This window comes from Suillus bovinus, assembly GCF_016758785.1.
Source record: "Suillus bovinus strain UH-Sbo-P2 chromosome Unknown EDB93scaffold_33, whole genome shotgun sequence".
Classification (NCBI taxonomy): domain Eukaryota; kingdom Fungi; phylum Basidiomycota; class Agaricomycetes; order Boletales; family Suillaceae; genus Suillus; species Suillus bovinus.
Genome location: NW_024542089.1, coordinates 248,446 through 263,768, shown reverse-complemented (window position 1 = coordinate 263,768; position 15,323 = coordinate 248,446). Strand labels below are relative to the sequence as shown.

General features: G+C 48.3%; 7 protein-coding genes across 7 annotated transcripts; 4 read left to right on the top strand and 3 right to left on the bottom strand.

Moving 5' to 3' along the window:
- Positions 1-789: 789 nt before the first annotated feature.
- EDB93DRAFT_489431 (uncharacterized protein) lies at positions 790-1,822 on the bottom strand. The gene is made up of 2 exons (XM_041456532.1): positions 1,263-1,822; positions 790-1,213 (listed from the first exon to the last, which is right to left on the bottom strand). Exons 1-2 carry the CDS (start codon positions 1,476-1,478, stop codon positions 926-928), a joined length of 504 nt encoding a protein of 167 aa, XP_041307060.1. The 5' UTR covers positions 1,479-1,822; the 3' UTR covers positions 790-925.
- Positions 1,823-2,711: 889 nt separating this feature from the next.
- On the top strand, positions 2,712-4,134 carry EDB93DRAFT_1150029 (uncharacterized protein). Its single transcript, XM_041449653.1, has 3 exons — positions 2,712-3,207; positions 3,263-3,879; positions 3,958-4,134. Exons 1-2 carry the CDS (start codon positions 2,901-2,903, stop codon positions 3,766-3,768), a joined length of 813 nt encoding a protein of 270 aa, XP_041307059.1. The 5' UTR covers positions 2,712-2,900; the 3' UTR covers positions 3,769-3,879; positions 3,958-4,134.
- Positions 4,135-4,173: 39 nt separating this feature from the next.
- On the top strand, positions 4,174-4,575 carry EDB93DRAFT_1104530 (uncharacterized protein; the record flags this gene model as incomplete). The annotated part of the gene is made up of 2 exons (XM_041447420.1): positions 4,174-4,383; positions 4,432-4,575. The coding sequence occupies 2 exons, from the start codon at positions 4,174-4,176 to the stop codon at positions 4,573-4,575; spliced, it is 354 nt and encodes a 117-aa protein (XP_041307058.1).
- A 1,079-nt stretch (positions 4,576-5,654) lies between these two features.
- EDB93DRAFT_489248 (uncharacterized protein) lies at positions 5,655-7,428 on the top strand. Its single transcript, XM_041456531.1, has 8 exons — positions 5,655-5,925; positions 5,985-6,017; positions 6,068-6,240; positions 6,287-6,636; positions 6,694-6,829; positions 6,879-7,021; positions 7,078-7,177; positions 7,410-7,428. The coding sequence occupies exons 1-7, from the start codon at positions 5,773-5,775 to the stop codon at positions 7,089-7,091; spliced, it is 1,002 nt and encodes a 333-aa protein (XP_041307057.1). The 5' UTR covers positions 5,655-5,772; the 3' UTR covers positions 7,092-7,177; positions 7,410-7,428.
- Positions 7,429-7,976: 548 nt separating this feature from the next.
- EDB93DRAFT_488815 (uncharacterized protein) lies at positions 7,977-9,477 on the top strand. Its single transcript, XM_041456530.1, has 7 exons — positions 7,977-8,052; positions 8,120-8,196; positions 8,475-8,549; positions 8,881-8,925; positions 8,977-9,034; positions 9,084-9,293; positions 9,343-9,477. Exons 2-7 carry the CDS (start codon positions 8,158-8,160, stop codon positions 9,366-9,368), a joined length of 453 nt encoding a protein of 150 aa, XP_041307056.1. The 5' UTR covers positions 7,977-8,052; positions 8,120-8,157; the 3' UTR covers positions 9,369-9,477.
- A 289-nt stretch (positions 9,478-9,766) lies between these two features.
- On the bottom strand, positions 9,767-12,693 carry EDB93DRAFT_1227512 (uncharacterized protein). The gene is made up of 6 exons (XM_041451238.1): positions 12,408-12,693; positions 12,217-12,347; positions 12,100-12,160; positions 11,929-12,040; positions 10,862-11,873; positions 9,767-10,804 (listed from the first exon to the last, which is right to left on the bottom strand). The coding sequence occupies exons 1-6, from the start codon at positions 12,598-12,600 to the stop codon at positions 9,977-9,979; spliced, it is 2,337 nt and encodes a 778-aa protein (XP_041307055.1). The 5' UTR covers positions 12,601-12,693; the 3' UTR covers positions 9,767-9,976.
- Positions 12,694-12,702: 9 nt separating this feature from the next.
- Positions 12,703-14,325, bottom strand: EDB93DRAFT_1149992 (Endonuclease/exonuclease/phosphatase). Its single transcript, XM_041449651.1, has 4 exons — positions 13,338-14,325; positions 13,039-13,284; positions 12,903-12,988; positions 12,703-12,853 (listed from the first exon to the last, which is right to left on the bottom strand). The coding sequence occupies exons 1-2, from the start codon at positions 14,283-14,285 to the stop codon at positions 13,162-13,164; spliced, it is 1,071 nt and encodes a 356-aa protein (XP_041307054.1). The 5' UTR covers positions 14,286-14,325; the 3' UTR covers positions 12,703-12,853; positions 12,903-12,988; positions 13,039-13,161.
- Positions 14,326-15,323: the final 998 nt, after the last annotated feature.

Here is a 15,323-nt window from a genome sequence, read left to right as displayed (position 1 = left end):
AGCCTCTGTCGAAACTCGCGGACGTGTGACTGAACCTCCTGCAAAGGACAAAGGCAAAGGGAAAAACAAGACCCCCAAGACCACAGTACCTCCTTCCCCGATTGATCCAGCTGATACCACCGTGGGCAAGAGTCCAGGCCAGCTAGCAGAAAACCCTTACAGCTGTCTGGGGCTCTGCTTCCAAGGGGAATACGCCTGGAGCCTCGCCGCTGACTCAAACCTCCAAATCTCTCGAGCCAACAACGCCGAAGACCGAAGCTCCCCCTCCGCTGTCTCACAAAGCAACGCCAAAGACTGCAGAGGTCAAGCTTTCAGAGCCATCTACACCTGCACTCGGAGAAGCCCAACACTCGCTATCTGCCACTGTCGTCTCTGAGGTGGTTCAGGAGACAACGAGAGAGCTGTCGGTTGAGATTACGCAAGAGACAAGGATGGAAGGTCCGCCGTCGTCCACCACACCAGCAGATACAGTTCCTACTGAGCTTATCTCCACGGAAGCTCCCCTCGCCGTGATTGCGGAAGTTTCAGAAGTGGTGGTTGCCGAGCAGCATACGGAGACAACTATCACAGAGACGCAATCCAATGTTTTGGGTATTGACATTTTCTGTGCCCGCACTCGAGCTCAATCTCACGCCGGACGTACCAGCGGATGACACCAATGGCGATGGTGGTTGGAGTCATGTTGATGCCTATAGTCAGCGCCTCTGCTGAACAGGAAGAGCCTGTTAGTTCCCCTGCTTGGGGTGGGAGCAGTAGCATCGGATGGGGTTCGACTACAAAGCCCACTACTGGATTGGGGGTGAGAACAAGTTGGTCCATGCCAGCTGCATCCGCTTTTGGAGGCATCGGCTCTACTCTCGCAGGATTTGGTAATATCCTCAACGCTGATGGCAGGAAGAGTTCCAAGTCTTCACCAAGACCTGGTTCATCCTTGCTTCCGACCCGAACACACTTCTTCTCTTGGAAGCCTCGGCTCTCTTGCAGGATCAATCAGTAATCTCCTCATCGGTGATGACAAGAAGAGTTCCGCCTCACCGAAGCCTGACGCATCCCCGCTTCCACTCCCTCGCCCTCTTCCATTGTAGGGACACAACACCGGGTGATACGCCTGCCGCTCCCGTACAAACGACAGAAGAGGCCCCTGCGCCAGTTGAGGCGCCGGCCAATGTGGTGGATGCTGTGGTACCAACGACAGACGAAACAGCAGCACCCCCTACTGATGCAGTAGCAACTGAAGAGAAAGCGGGGAGAAGAAAACCCACCTGTAGAAACCACTGCTGCTCCTGAGCCGGCCGGTTCCGACAGGGGATGGAGAGGGTAATGATCCCGAGGAGGAGAAAGAGGTTGACGACAAGAAATCGAAGATAAGTGCCCCGGCCATCAAAGCAACTAACAGCAAGGGAGCGAAGAAAAAGAAAAAGAAGTAAAGTACAGGGACTCTTACGCACATCCCCCCACTTCGCGGTACTGCTGATCATTTACTTTACGTCTGGCGAACTTGTGATACTGCTATCCTTGTAACTAATGATTTTGATACCTGTAGCTTTGAGTCAATGACTGCTTCCTCAGTTCTAGCCTTGCAGATCAAATAGAAGGGCAACATGATACGCAATATTCATCCACTCGTCGTGTATTCCAGTAAGTAGTGGTATGGAAAGCGTACTGCGAGGCTCCTCGAGCACCGGGAGAGTAGCTATGCACGGTATCACTCAACAAGCATGCTCGTGAATATGATTGATAGATCGTATCCAAATGATACAGTGGTGTATGCAGCAACATCGAACCGACAATTGTATTCAAGCGCAGCGCTGTCAGGCATGGACAGATCCAAGATTCTCGACAGCTAGAGCCTGGGTGTCTTAACAGCACATCAGATGCATGATCAATGTAACCCACCAAGTATTGACCCGTCTTCGTCTAGTTGTACAGTCTGCATATCGGGCGCCATGCAGGGATATAAATATATGGCGCCCCATGCCCAAGCTTTTACCGGTATCAGCCTATCGACACTCACCATTGATACACATACGGTGAATCAGGATTCCCCGTGTTCTGTATCAGCCGTGACATCCCTATTGGCGAGCAATACATTGAGAAGCGAAGGCGGCCGTGCATCGAAGAGCTCGCAAGTGAAAAAAGTAACACAAGGATAAGGCGATCGATCCAAAAAGATGTCAGATAAGCTCTTCTTAAAGCTTGGAGGCCAATATTAATGAGACATTGCTTCTCGAGGTCTTCGTCCGGCCCATCCAAGATCTCCTATAGCTTCTTGTGCGATTTCGAGGCCCTAATTTCCTACGAATAGATATTAAATGGTAAGCAACAGTAACATGTGTTTTGGCAGCAGCAACTGGAGTCACTTTGCCCTTTGTCTTCTTCATCAGAACTTTAAGTTGGAGTCTCTACCGGCGTCCATCTGGCCGATCGGATATCCATAATCGAATGACTCGGACAGGTGCTCGAAGGGCCAGGTATAGATTTCTACTCTGCAAGAAGTTGCTGAGCTTGTGGATTGAATCGGGATTATCACCGGAGACCACTGAGAGTGGAGGAACAAACGCAAAGTCGATTTCGAGCTGCTTGGCAACCTCTGTATCAATGCCTGGAAGTTCGTTCGTACTATGCATGTGAGCGTGGCGGCGTTGCGCAATATTTATTCTCAAGGCGACCATCTCAAATGTGCCGACGGCTAGAGATCGCAGCGAGGTTGGGCCGTATTATAGCTCGCTATTTTCACGTTTTGGCGGTAGAAGTTTCACGATTTCGGTTTTCGCTTTAGATGGCAATTGTTGCCTTGGATAGTCGCAGGCTGTGTTGATCGATCGGACTACATTTTTTTTTAGGTCTCTCACGATTACCGCATCGATGTCGAGCATACACCCTCTTGTGCTCTTACCATCATGATTTCGTTCATCGGCCGTTTGCCTGTTTCCGTCATTTTCGATGCTGATTCGAGTTGTTGTCTTGTATCTACTTCAGTCGCTCATGATCTTGGTCATTCAGCACCAGGTTCTCGGTTCTTTGAGATTCTCACGGCTTCCTATGATGGCCATGCGCTTACGACCGACGTTGAGTTCAAGGTTGCGCGCGATCTTGATTGTGATGTTTTGATTGGGATGAATTGGATTGCTGCGTGGCGCGCTGTTGGTCGGGAAGACGAGTCTTCTGTGCACCATCCTTATTCTTGTGCCATGTCTGGATCGCAAGGTGATAGTACTTAATTCTTAAGTTTTTCGGTATTCCTGATGTTTTGTATTTCTAGCGACTTCGTGTATACTTGGTGGCAGTGCCAGCCGTTTGCCAGAATCTCCTGTCAGTGGCAACGTCGATTTATCCCAGTCTTCGTCCCTAGCAGGGGCAGTTTCATCGTCTTGTAGACGTTCAAAATCTATTGTGCATGACATCTTGTTTAAATCGTGTCGTTCGGGGGTCCGTCTGGGTCCTTGGTCGTCTGAAATTGCGTTGCTCGATCGGGTGTGTGCTTTGCACGGTTTAGAACTGAAGGGGCCTTATTCTTTGCTTGAGCTGCGAAAATCGTTGCTGCGACATTTACTTCATGGTGACTGCGTCGCTTCGGATACACGTTCCAAGCATCGTGATTACACTGCATGTCGTGAGATTGCTTCAGGTTTTGCTTCTCCTTCGGATCTAGTCGAGTTTACATTGGATGAGTTGACCTCTGGTTCATTGCGCAGAGTATTTGTAGCGGTTTGGAGTGCATTGGTGATCAAGAAGCACATCTCAGGCATAAAGCTATCAGTATTCTGAATATTTTTCGTAGCCGAGGTGTATATGAAAGTGTGTCGAAATCATTTCAGTCCGAGTCATTGTTTTCTAAGGCGGAGCATATGTCTAAGTCTTCTTTGGAAGCTATAGCGTCCTGGCACGGTTTAGGTACGAAGGATCAGTTGTTGGACAGAGGATCGTCGACCACGTATCGAGGGGTAAATGCACTTACACGGCCGATTCTCTGATGCAGCATGCTCGCATATCAACGATGAGTTGTGCTTTGAGAATGTTGAGGATAACGATATCAGGACCAATAGTTCTACAGATACTTCGCATGACACGAGCCAAGATGTCGCGAATTTGCAAATTTCTGTTCTGAGTTCGTTGCGCAAAACCATCGCGCGTAAACCTTTGATCCGCTTATTGCGATGCCATTAAAGGACAATGCAAAGGATGCGACCAACGATTTTTATTCGGAGCCGACATTACGGAGGGGAACTGTTCCAGCACGTGAATGCCAAGCTTCGCCAGCTTGACATACGGATTGTGGAAAACGACCTTATCCCGCCTCAGGATTGGTATTCGAGCCTTAGGCGCGGGACTTTGGTCATGATCAGAGCTACGTTGCACGCACTCAATTGGAAAGAACGACGAGTAAGTCCAAATAACTCAAGAGTACAATGACTTACAAGGGTTCTGAAGGTCTATCAACTGAACGCACACACTATCCGCATTTTGGATGAATCAAAGCTTGAGATCGAACCGTTTGGCACCCAATCTAGCATGCACCCAGCATTCAAAGCTATGTCCCCAACGTTTTTCGAAATGGCTGGATTCAAGGCATAAAATCACAAATATCCTTCAATTAAGTGAGTCTTGGCTCCCACCGCGAGTCATCTGAATAACTTAATTCCTACCAAAGCAGTTTTGTACGGTCCATGCGCATGATCGTGCACTCCATCACTTACTTCACGACAGTTGACGCTATATAATCTTAATACCATCGAAAGATATCGGGGATTTTGCATGAACAAAATGAGCCAGCCTGAAGACATCACTCATCACAGTAGCCTGAGGGACTAGGGCAGGAAGAATCGAAGGAGGGCCCAGTCAAACGGAACTGAATGGCCATCGCGACTCTTGAACCTACAAAAAGCTTTGTTCATTCTCCTGGCGAGCCACTATCCAACTTGGCAAGGATTGTTGGGCCGGATCTTTTCGGAGTCCAGTAAGACGCACACCAGCCCTTCGAATCTAAGCGTATGTTGGTCGGTAAGTCTTATTTGATACCCGAAAAGATATGCGCCAATTTACAAAGTATGATGGGCAGTCAGACTCATCCACAGACATGTACCAAATCTGTCCCAAGCTATCTATGACTACACAAGCTTCCACGGTGCGTTACATTAGTCTTTCCCTCAGTCCAACAAGCATGGTTGACATCCGATTTCAGCCGACACGCGCGGCACCTACTGGTCCGTCGCCCCTCAGTCATACATGAAACTACCATCTTCTGGGGGAAACTCCAAACGTGCGGACCCTGTCGAGCACCACGGTATGTAAACTATTCCAGAGGGTGTCTCGCATCCCTACGTTCACTTGTTTGTTCTCAAACTTCCGATCATTCGTATGGAAGACCTCGGAAGATTGGGCTCACCTCCATCTACAGAAGTTTCCGATATCACTGCTTTTTAATCTCAATTATATAGGTAGGGAGGAGGGAAATTCTGTAGTTGCCATTGTATTCTGATTGTTCATTGTAGTTCATGTCTTTGCCAACGCTCTTATTCGACATCAGTTGTTGTGTAATCCTTGTGCTTTATTGTATGGACGAGTAAACAGTTCGATTTTCAACTTGCTGGAATTGATTGCCTATTGCAGGGAAATAGACACCGTGTGTAACTGTCATGTCATGAGTCATACGAGCCCTCGCTTCGTGTTTGTTCGCTTTTATCTCTCGCCGCGATCTCGCTCTATACCACAGGACAGCTTTCATCATAAACCAGATCACCTCTACTTCAGGACGCACACTAAGATCTCCCAATGGCAACCATCGACGCTCAGGTCCTCAGGGAAATGATTAAACAATTTCGAGTTCTTATTATAGGAAGAGCAAACGCAGGCAAAACGACCATTCTTCACAAGGTCTGCAATACCACGGATAAGCCAGAAATTTACGATACCAAAGGACACAAGGTACGATCGATGATCCATATGTGTGTTACACGGCTTTATTGCTGATCAACTGTGGATAGATCAATGCGGCCGTCGTGGAATCATCGATCAAGGTGCTTGCACAATTTTCCCTGCAGGCATACGTACTCTGACAGACGATCAGCGTGGAAATCATGACATCAGAAACGAAATGGTGTTCAAAAGCAATCCCGGTTTAGTCTTCCATGACTCATGCGGTTTCGAAGCGGGTTCTGAAGAGGAATTCGAGGATATGAAGAGTTTCATCTCAGAGCGGGCAAATGCGACGAGATTGGAGGACCGCCTCCATGCGATTTGGTAAGTGAATTCCTCCTGACGTTCAGCGCTTGTTGATTTCCATCAGGTACTGTATTCCGATGGACGACCATTGGCGAACATTTCAACGATCAGAGGAGAAGTTCTTCTCAGAGTGCGACACTGGGCACAGCGAGTTTTCAGGTCTATTTTCCTATGCTTTGCTCGGACTAAATGATCCGTCTTCAGTTCCTGTGATTGTGGTATTCACCAAGTTTGAAGCTTTACGTCCAATCGCGTTCGGAGAACTCAAGAAGCAACTGAAAGGGGCATCAGGAGAAGAGCGCTCAAGAATGATTGCTCAGCGGGTCGAAGAACTGTTTACTAACACAGGTGTCTTGGATCGGTTGTGCGCTCCTGACAACCGTGCACGTCCTAAGTCCCATGTACGCTTGGCGAGTAAGTTGTTCAAATTGACTCATGCCACATCAAAGTTGATATTAGTCACCATCCTAGATATGGATAAACCGGATACGAACTGCAATCTTCTACTGGAACACACCACTCTAGCATTAGACAACAAAGAATTGCAGTTGTGCCTGATTTCAACACAACAGTCAAACCTGGAGCTTTGCATCAAGTGTGCTGTCAGGTGAGTCGCACAGTTGCAAGTCACATATTTTTGTTTCAACGTAATCTAGAACAATCGTTCATCGTCTATTACTACCCGGGCCAACCAATTTTGAAGTCGATCAGTATGAAATTACTAAGTGGTTTCCACATCTGAAAGTAAGACGAAGATTGATTCATTCCGACGATGCCCTTGTAATAGCGCTCATGAATGGTAAATATTGAAGTGCTGAAACTGTAGACAATCTGACAAATTTTCCTCGATTGTAGTTATCCATCATTAACAGCTGGTAAGATTGCGTTTTAAGAAGGTCAAACAGCATGAACAACACTGATGACTTGCACCTCTTCACCTATTGACAGTCGGTAAGTGCATTGATGGTTTCGAGTCCTCGACCGATGCTCATGACCCCCATCCCTTGCTGCTGTCGCCTGTTGACAGGGTGTAAGTGCCTTAATGGTTTCGAGTACTGGACCGATGCTCATGATCCCCATCCCTTACTGCTGCTCGCCTGTTGGCAGTGGGTAAGTGCCTTGATGGTTTCGGGTCCTCAACCGATGCTCATGACCCCCATCCCTTACTGCTGCTCGCCTGTTGACAGTTCGTAAGTGGCTTGATGGTTTCGAGTCCTCGACCGATGCTCATGATCCCCATCCCTTGCTGCTGCTCGCCTGTTGACAGTACGTAAGTGGCTTGATGGTTTCGAGTACTGGACCGATGCTCATGATCCCCATCCCTTGCTGCTGCTCGCCTGTTGACAGTCGGTAAGTGCATTGATGGTTTCGAGTACTGGACCGATGCTCATGATCCCCATCCCTTGCTGCTGCTCGCCTGTTGACAGTGGGTAAGTGCACTGATGGTTTCGAGTCCTCGACCAATGCTCATGATCCTCATCCCTTGCTGCTGCTCGCTTGTTGACAGAATGTAAGTAGCTTGATGGTTTCGAGTCCTCGACTGATGCTCATGATCCCCATCCCTTGCTGCTGCTCGCCTGTTGACAGGCAGTAAGTGGCTTGATGGTTTCGAGTCCTCGACCGATGCTCATGATCCCCATTCCTTGCTTCTGCTCGCCTGTTGACAGTCGGTAAGTGGCTTGATGGTTTCGAGTCCTCGACCGATGCTCATGATCCCCATCCCTTGCTGCTGCTCGCCTGTTGGCAGAGAGTAAGTGGCTTGATGGTTTCGAGTCCTCGACCGATGCTCATGATCCCCATTCCTTGCTTCTGCTCGCCTGTTGACAGAATGTAAGTGCCTTGATACTTTCCAATCCTCGACCGATGCTGACAATCGCTGCTGCTCACCCGTTGACAGCACGTGAGTCACTTGATTGTTTTCTGCTTGTAATCCATATGCAGAAGTCTTACATCTTCCTATTGGTTGTTTGGCAGGTGGTATGTGCCTTGATCGTATCTTGTATTGACATAATACTGAATAGTTTAACTCGTGTTCATAGTCTCATGTGAGCATCTTCTATTCTATCATACAAGTCGAATCACGATTGCTCATATGATGCATAGTTCGTTGAGTGCCCCTCACTGATGGCTTATTTTCCATATTCACATATCTTGCATATTCTCTTGCCCCGCGCAGAATGTGAGTCGTTTTACCCTCATACTGTGAAGCATTAAATGTATTGATCATTTTGACTGGTTCTTTCACTCTGTAGGACGTAAGTATATTTCAATCACTCGAGGACTCTAACCACATAGTCTCTTGTATCCATGATATGTTCGCAGAATGTGTGTAAATCATGTCCCGTCTGGATCCTATATTACTCCACTGACAAATAATCTTATGGAATCAGCTTGTACGTCCATGAATGGTACATCTTCGCCGTTATGTAGTGGCACTCAACTGGTTCCAACTCTTGACAGTTTGTAAGTCACTTATCATTGTCTACAATCCGGTGGTTGGTTGTTTACAACTGTCACGGTTCGCCAAATAGAATGTGCGTCTCTGTTATTAACCATACATCAATGTGTCACCTCATGATTCTGACCCTTTCCCGCAGAATGCAAGTACTTTTCTCTTTGGGGTTGATTCTGATACCCACACCATGAACTTGTTGTCAGGTGAAAACCGCGATAGAGGACACTATGCGCATCCTTCAGCCTGTGGTAGGTTAGTTTTGCTCCGCATTAATACTCAGCGCTGAAAGACTGCAACAGGCTCTGGAGGAATCATTGTTTACTGCTCGTTCAAACAGCATCATTCATACTGGCATTGGTCAGTTTCCCAGCGCATGATCAGCTGTAGTTCTTATGACAGGAAACAGCTACTATCATCGTCCTCGAGTACTCTGCCTTTCTGCTGAATAATGACTCCAAGAAGCTGGAGAGCGTTAAGTCTGCCGTGCACCATTACATGAAATCTCCGACGGCCGTCGCTGTGGAGAAAGGAGCGAAAGAGATTTCTCGCTCAGGTTACGAGAAGACCAAGGAACTAGAGATAAAGATTCTTGACTTCATCCTTGAAAATCGCATGTGTACGTCCCTCGCTTCGTTGTGAACTCGAAGTTAAACAACTGCCCGCAGCAAAGGACTCGGCAGCAAAGAAGTAGATGATTCTCGAGCCAAGTTTCCCGCTTCTTTCTGCATTTTCCTCATACTATGCGCTCCCATTGTGTACGCCAGCTTTAACTCCAGAGCGGCGCGGACTGTGACGTTTCCTTGTTTCCAATGCTCTTCCTCATGTTATGTACTATACTCGACACTTCAGCTTCAACTGCTGGATGCTGCAGACTGTATCGGGTTTCAACACCTGTTTTTCGCATCTCATCATATCGTGTTCTGTTTTGTACTGTATATAGACCGTGACTCAGGCTTGCTCTCGTCAAATAATCGCTCTTCATTCTTATCTTCAATCATGAGAATCCGAGAACTGACTTGGTATGATTCAATGCTGAGTGGATAGGTATGACGACTGACAACATTAAGTATATTCACAAAGATATCGGAAGTTTTGATTTTGGAACCCTTATGTGATTCAATAATTCCATATCTAATATGATACGGCTTATCCGCCCAGTCCAAGGAAGCTCGATATTCATAGTAATCAGATCACGAATTATAGTGTGTATGGGTCGTAAGTCGTGACGGAGGATCCATCAACCGCAAAAACGTGTATTTAAAGCAAAAACAAAACGAAACAACTCAAACACACATCGCGCTACCTCCGTACCATCCCAACGCTCCGATTACTGATCCCCTGATCAAGACTACGCTTCCTCCGTTTCCCATTATCAACCGCAGACGACAACGCAGACTTGAGACTCGTAGCGCTCGCATTCTTCTTCGCATCTAACGAAATCGCCGCACCGGCAGCAGGCATGCTCAGTCTTCGTATCCAGCCCCTGGGCTTTTGAGGGTATGAGAGAATAGGAGGCTCGGGAAGACGTAGATCGGTGTGAGGAGAGGGTGAAACCTCTGGCGTGTGGTATTTAATAACATAACACGTATCACAACCGCAAAATGGCGCATGGTCTTTCGCGGGTAGAGGAGAAGACGGCTGTGAGTGCGATGGAGATTGAGATCCCCGTTGCGGTGAAGTCGAGTTCGTTGGAGGGACGAGGTGTGAAGTGCTTTGTGAGCCACGTTTGTGCTGGAATGGTGTCGCATGAGGCTCTCTGAGCCTGTCACTGGTACTGTTAAGGTCACCTCGTGCGTCAAGAAGAAAATGCATTCGATCGCGCTCGAAATCGCGCGTTTTCTGGTTAAGTTCTCGTTCGCGCTGTCGGAGCTCGTATTCTTTCTCCTTTAGCTCTAGCTCTGCGAGCTGTTCGATACGTTGCCTCCGCCTTCGAATATCTTCTTCGCCGAGAGCAACGTCATGGATGACATGGGAAGCAGGAGGGTCCTGATTGACCGCTTGTCTGTCGACGGTCGGCGAACGTCGAGGAGTCATGGGTTCATCTATAGGCTCATACCTAGAAGCGAGATCTGAAACGCTCATCGGCAAACGCGGTACATCTTTCGGCGCCGGAGAGAAGGGCTCGATCTTCATGCAAACAAAAATCAGCCCGGCACATCAAAGAATCAAATACCATCTACTCACCGAACGACTGTAACGATCAAGCAAAGCAGCAACGATATTCCCATTGCTCGTAGAACTATTAGAGCGCTCAGGCGTCTTCTTGACAGCATCGGTATTCCGGTTTTTGAATGCGCTGCGGCTCTCAACTGAAGCACCGAGCTCGCGCTCTGAAGGAGGAGTGTGCTCTGGTTGCTTGCTGCTGAGTATTTTCTCGCTTGAAGTCGTTTGTGCGATCATAAATAGTCGACCAAGTTTCGTTTCCTCGCGGAACTGGGATTGTGTCTGTTTAAGGACCTTCTTCTCGCCACCAGTCGATATGCCTGATTCAGCTATTTCCTGTGCCACTCTCTCTTCGAGGTGACTATCAGAGTACCTATACTGCGAAGATGAAGGCGTGGTCTGTCCCCGAGACGCAGAATGCAACTTGTGATCAACGAGCATATGCGTATCAGAGAGCGTACTCTCGATTGGCTGTGGGGAATCCTCTAATAGGATATGCTGTTGAGCTGGTTGATTTGGTTTCGAAACTTGTAAACTCTGCATTTGCATTCTCTGGCGTTGAAGCTCTGCTTCATTGGCAGCTAGAGGAATGGGGAAATGTGTCGGGGGGAAGGGGAACGCGCTGAGAGTCGTGATTGAGTTGATGGAGCCCTGGTTCTGATCCTGCTCGCTGGTGCTGAATGGCGGATGGGGGCGTTCGAGGTCAGCGGGATTGGCTTGTGAAGGGAGAAGAAGCGAAGTTTGGTATTCGTGTTTTCCAGGTGGGATGTTTTGACCCCATTCCGTTACCCCCCGGGCTGGAAGTGGAGCTCGAGCAGGCGCAGGTGATATGTCTAGTAGGTCATCGGGTAAGGGACCTGTCCATGCGCCTTCACAGAGAGCTCGCCATTCGCCGAGTGGCCCAATAGACGGGGAGAATCGACGGATGCTTTCACACGTCCGCGCCCATTCCGCATCTGCAACCCTCGAGAGGGAGGCTGCTACGTTATACGTAGTCGATGTGTGCTGTTGCGTCACGAGCAGCGCATGATTACTGTCGAATGCACGATCAAAACTACAGTACTGCGATAGGCATGCGTACAACGTACTATTTCTCCTGAGACATCTCAGGACCAAGCGTACTGAGCAGATTAACATAACGAGCGTGTTCTTCCCCGACATCGCGTGCGCTTTTCTTAGCCTTCTTCTCGTATGCCTGACCTTACAGGGACCGTTGAGACAATGCAGACCAGAGCGAACGACGACATGATGCGACGTACCAGCTTGCTTTATGCGAGCATTTGATTCATTCATATGTTCATCGTGAGCTTTCTCTTCTTTCTTCAGTAGTCAGTCAGCGAGCGAGGGCGGGGTGAAGTGAGGAACGTGATACGTACTGCGAGCTTCTTGAACCATTTTTTCACCTCTAAACTGATACTGCAACATTCCGTATCAGCTATCTTTGCAAACTTAGCATCGACGTCGGAAAGAACGTCGAATATGCTTGCGCTGACGTTCAAGGCGTTGCCTGCACACCGTGTCGTCTTGTAAGAACACCGGAGACTTGTATTTGGCAAAGTCAACTCACCTGCGACCTCACTCGTAGTTTTAAGGGCAGCGGTTTCTTTGAGGGTTTTTGAGAGCTTCCTCTGGAGCGTAACAATGGCCCCTGCAGCTTCGCAGTAGTCATTAAGCATGTTTACGAGTGTCTCGAGCGTTCGGCATGATTTGTGGATGTCTTGTCGTTCTGCGGGCCGTTGGGAAGTCGTGAGGCTTGACATGGAGAGTTGGAAGTAGGGAAGTAGTCAATGAAGACTTCGCTCCCTGCTCGCTTAAGCTTGCGGTCAGGCATCGGTGATGCTGGTGAAAGATGACTATCGGACTTTGAACCAACGCAAGAAACATGATAAGATAAATCCGACAGCGTGATAGCATACAAAATATTCTACAGTAAATCATGATAATTTGTTAGTTGTGAAGTCCAACTAGAAAGCAATGCATATGCGTGATGTGAGCGGGTCTCAGGGTGCGGGTCTGGAGATTCATTAGCAATTTGGCATGAATGAATGAAGGAGGCACGGACTAGTACTAAGAAGTGTGGTCGTGTCGGGTCCTTCCTTTCAATGTAGCCTAGTTTCGTCAGAATGTCCTTCTACACCTGTGCTACATCTGACAATGATCACGAATTCTGCAAAGTGCAAAGCAAGTGTATGCCTTACCTTGATGACTTCATGCGAAGCAAGCGTTTCCAAGGCTTCCGTCTGGACCGAAAATCGATACCAGGATGGAGTGGAATGATGTATTTGCTACGGGGTGGTGAATGCGATACGAGTGGGTGCTAGTCACATAACAGTGAGAAGCAGGCTAGGGTAAGAGAAGCGCGAGTTTACATTCAGCGAGCATGTGTCGATATTTCTTTGCTCTCTCAGTCCCTGTTGAACGTGCCCGTGGTCAGATGGATCACGCTGAACGTTTGATGAGAACTAGAACACGCCAGCGTCGAGAATACTGGACTTACATCTAAAGCGTCGGATGCGAAATATACGCATTGCACCTTGGTCAGCAGAGCATAATGGTCGCTGATCCACCTCCTCTGCGTCAGCTTCCCGTATTTCTTCCCAACAGCTATCTTCTTTGGGGTATCTACAAAGAAACCTGGACGAGGCGTATAGACTAACTTGTCTAGTCTTCCTGGTGTAAGCGGAGAACGAGGTTGATACCCCCAAGTAAAGCCTCCTTCATCGTCGCCGCTCCATGCATCCCACAAGCCAACAGATTCAACCAGTGCGGAGTCGTTAGGTGAAACAGCGTTAAAGTCACCTCCAACAATTCCTCCAAACAGCCCATCCTGTATTAAAGTATCAGCGATGAGCTTGAGTTGTTTCTCCCTGATTTGGACACCGTCGGGTAATGGGTCAAGATGGGTGTTCGCAATCCGCAAGGTGACGACAGACTCGGACGATGAGGGAGCTTGAGCTGTGTCCAGGAGACCGCTTAGTTTGACGTCTACGAAAGTAGCATGGTGTTGTGATTCAGAGCAGCTGAACTGAAGAGAAGTTGACTTTGTGATGTGGAGGGAGCGAGAGAGGAGGGTGACTGTGCCATACTTCGCAAGTTTAGGCCAGGCGTCTGTGGTTGGAGGAATAACGACGAAGAAATTCTGGACCCACTTGTTATTGATAATGGTATTGAATGCAGTGGCTAGGACGCCTTGAAGGAGGATAGAGCACGGTTCAGGACGTCTACTATTTGTTCTGCACTTGAAGACCTGATGTTGGATATAGGAGAGAGCAGCGTCTAGGCGAAGGTCTGCTTCCGGCCTCATGCAATCGATGTTCCATGATACGACTCGGATGGAGCTGGGCATATGTTCTGCTCTATCTTGAGTCGGACCTGGAAGCCATTTTTTCGATTCAGCAATGTAATGCGCTGGTTGAATGTCTCGATGGGTGTCCATGTCAGCCATGGCCCTCCTTCGAGGCCTGGCATGTGTAGATGAATATGCTTATCAACCAACAGCCAATCAAATCTATGTAATACAAATAAGGCGGCCAAACAAGCGACGTCGGCGAATAACAACTTTCATCATTTCACTAGTCCCCACAACTTAGGAGTGCGGTGGACGCTGTTGCACGGACTAGGATCGACTGCAGGCCGCTGAGCCGCGGCTCACAAGCGAACCTCTATGGGTCACTTGACCATCATATTATAACGTGGAGCTTCATCGACGATACCGCTGGTTGATTCTATTCAATCATAATCCTACACGTTCAAAGTTGAGTTTTCGATGCCGTTTTTCGACTGTCTGGGAAAAAAGATTCGTTTCAACGACACGGACTCTATGTTATCTGATCGCCGAACGGCTCGTTGTCCGAGCTGTCACCTATGCGTGCTGGTTGCCAATAACCACGAGGGAGTTGTTAGAAACACGCCAGGACTGTTCTTGTGGTATATCGTAATGTTGCAGATCATGCACGTAGTCGTCGACAACAAGAGAGTCGCCTCATTCACCAACTCCTGAGTATACCAAGGACGACGACAAATCAAGTACCATCAACTCCAGACGACGACCAAACTGGCAGTGTCTTGTGTTGATTTCCCGAGTAGATGATATGATGAGGGTTTATACCATAAATCTGAAGTGAAGGTGTGTACCGTAGCCTCTAAGAAGATTTGGAAAGCACAGACCAGAACCACGATTGACCCAAATCTTTTGGTAATGTGAGTCGGTCGCGGGAGAGTACTAATTGCAATCAATACTGTTCCGGGGCCGATATCAGAGTTCGTCGCTGAAGTGCATGAGTGCATTGAAAAATGACGAATCGGCGAAGGGGTAGATTTCCACATTTTCTGTAGGATGTTCATGGAAACTAACCAATCGGGGCCCATCCAACGTTAAAACCGGTTGTGCGGAGTTCGTTGCCGAGGAGCATCGATGCATTGGGTCCTCCCGTCACCCTCCAACAAGCCTATGAGACCTGCTAAGTCAGGTCACCTTCTATCC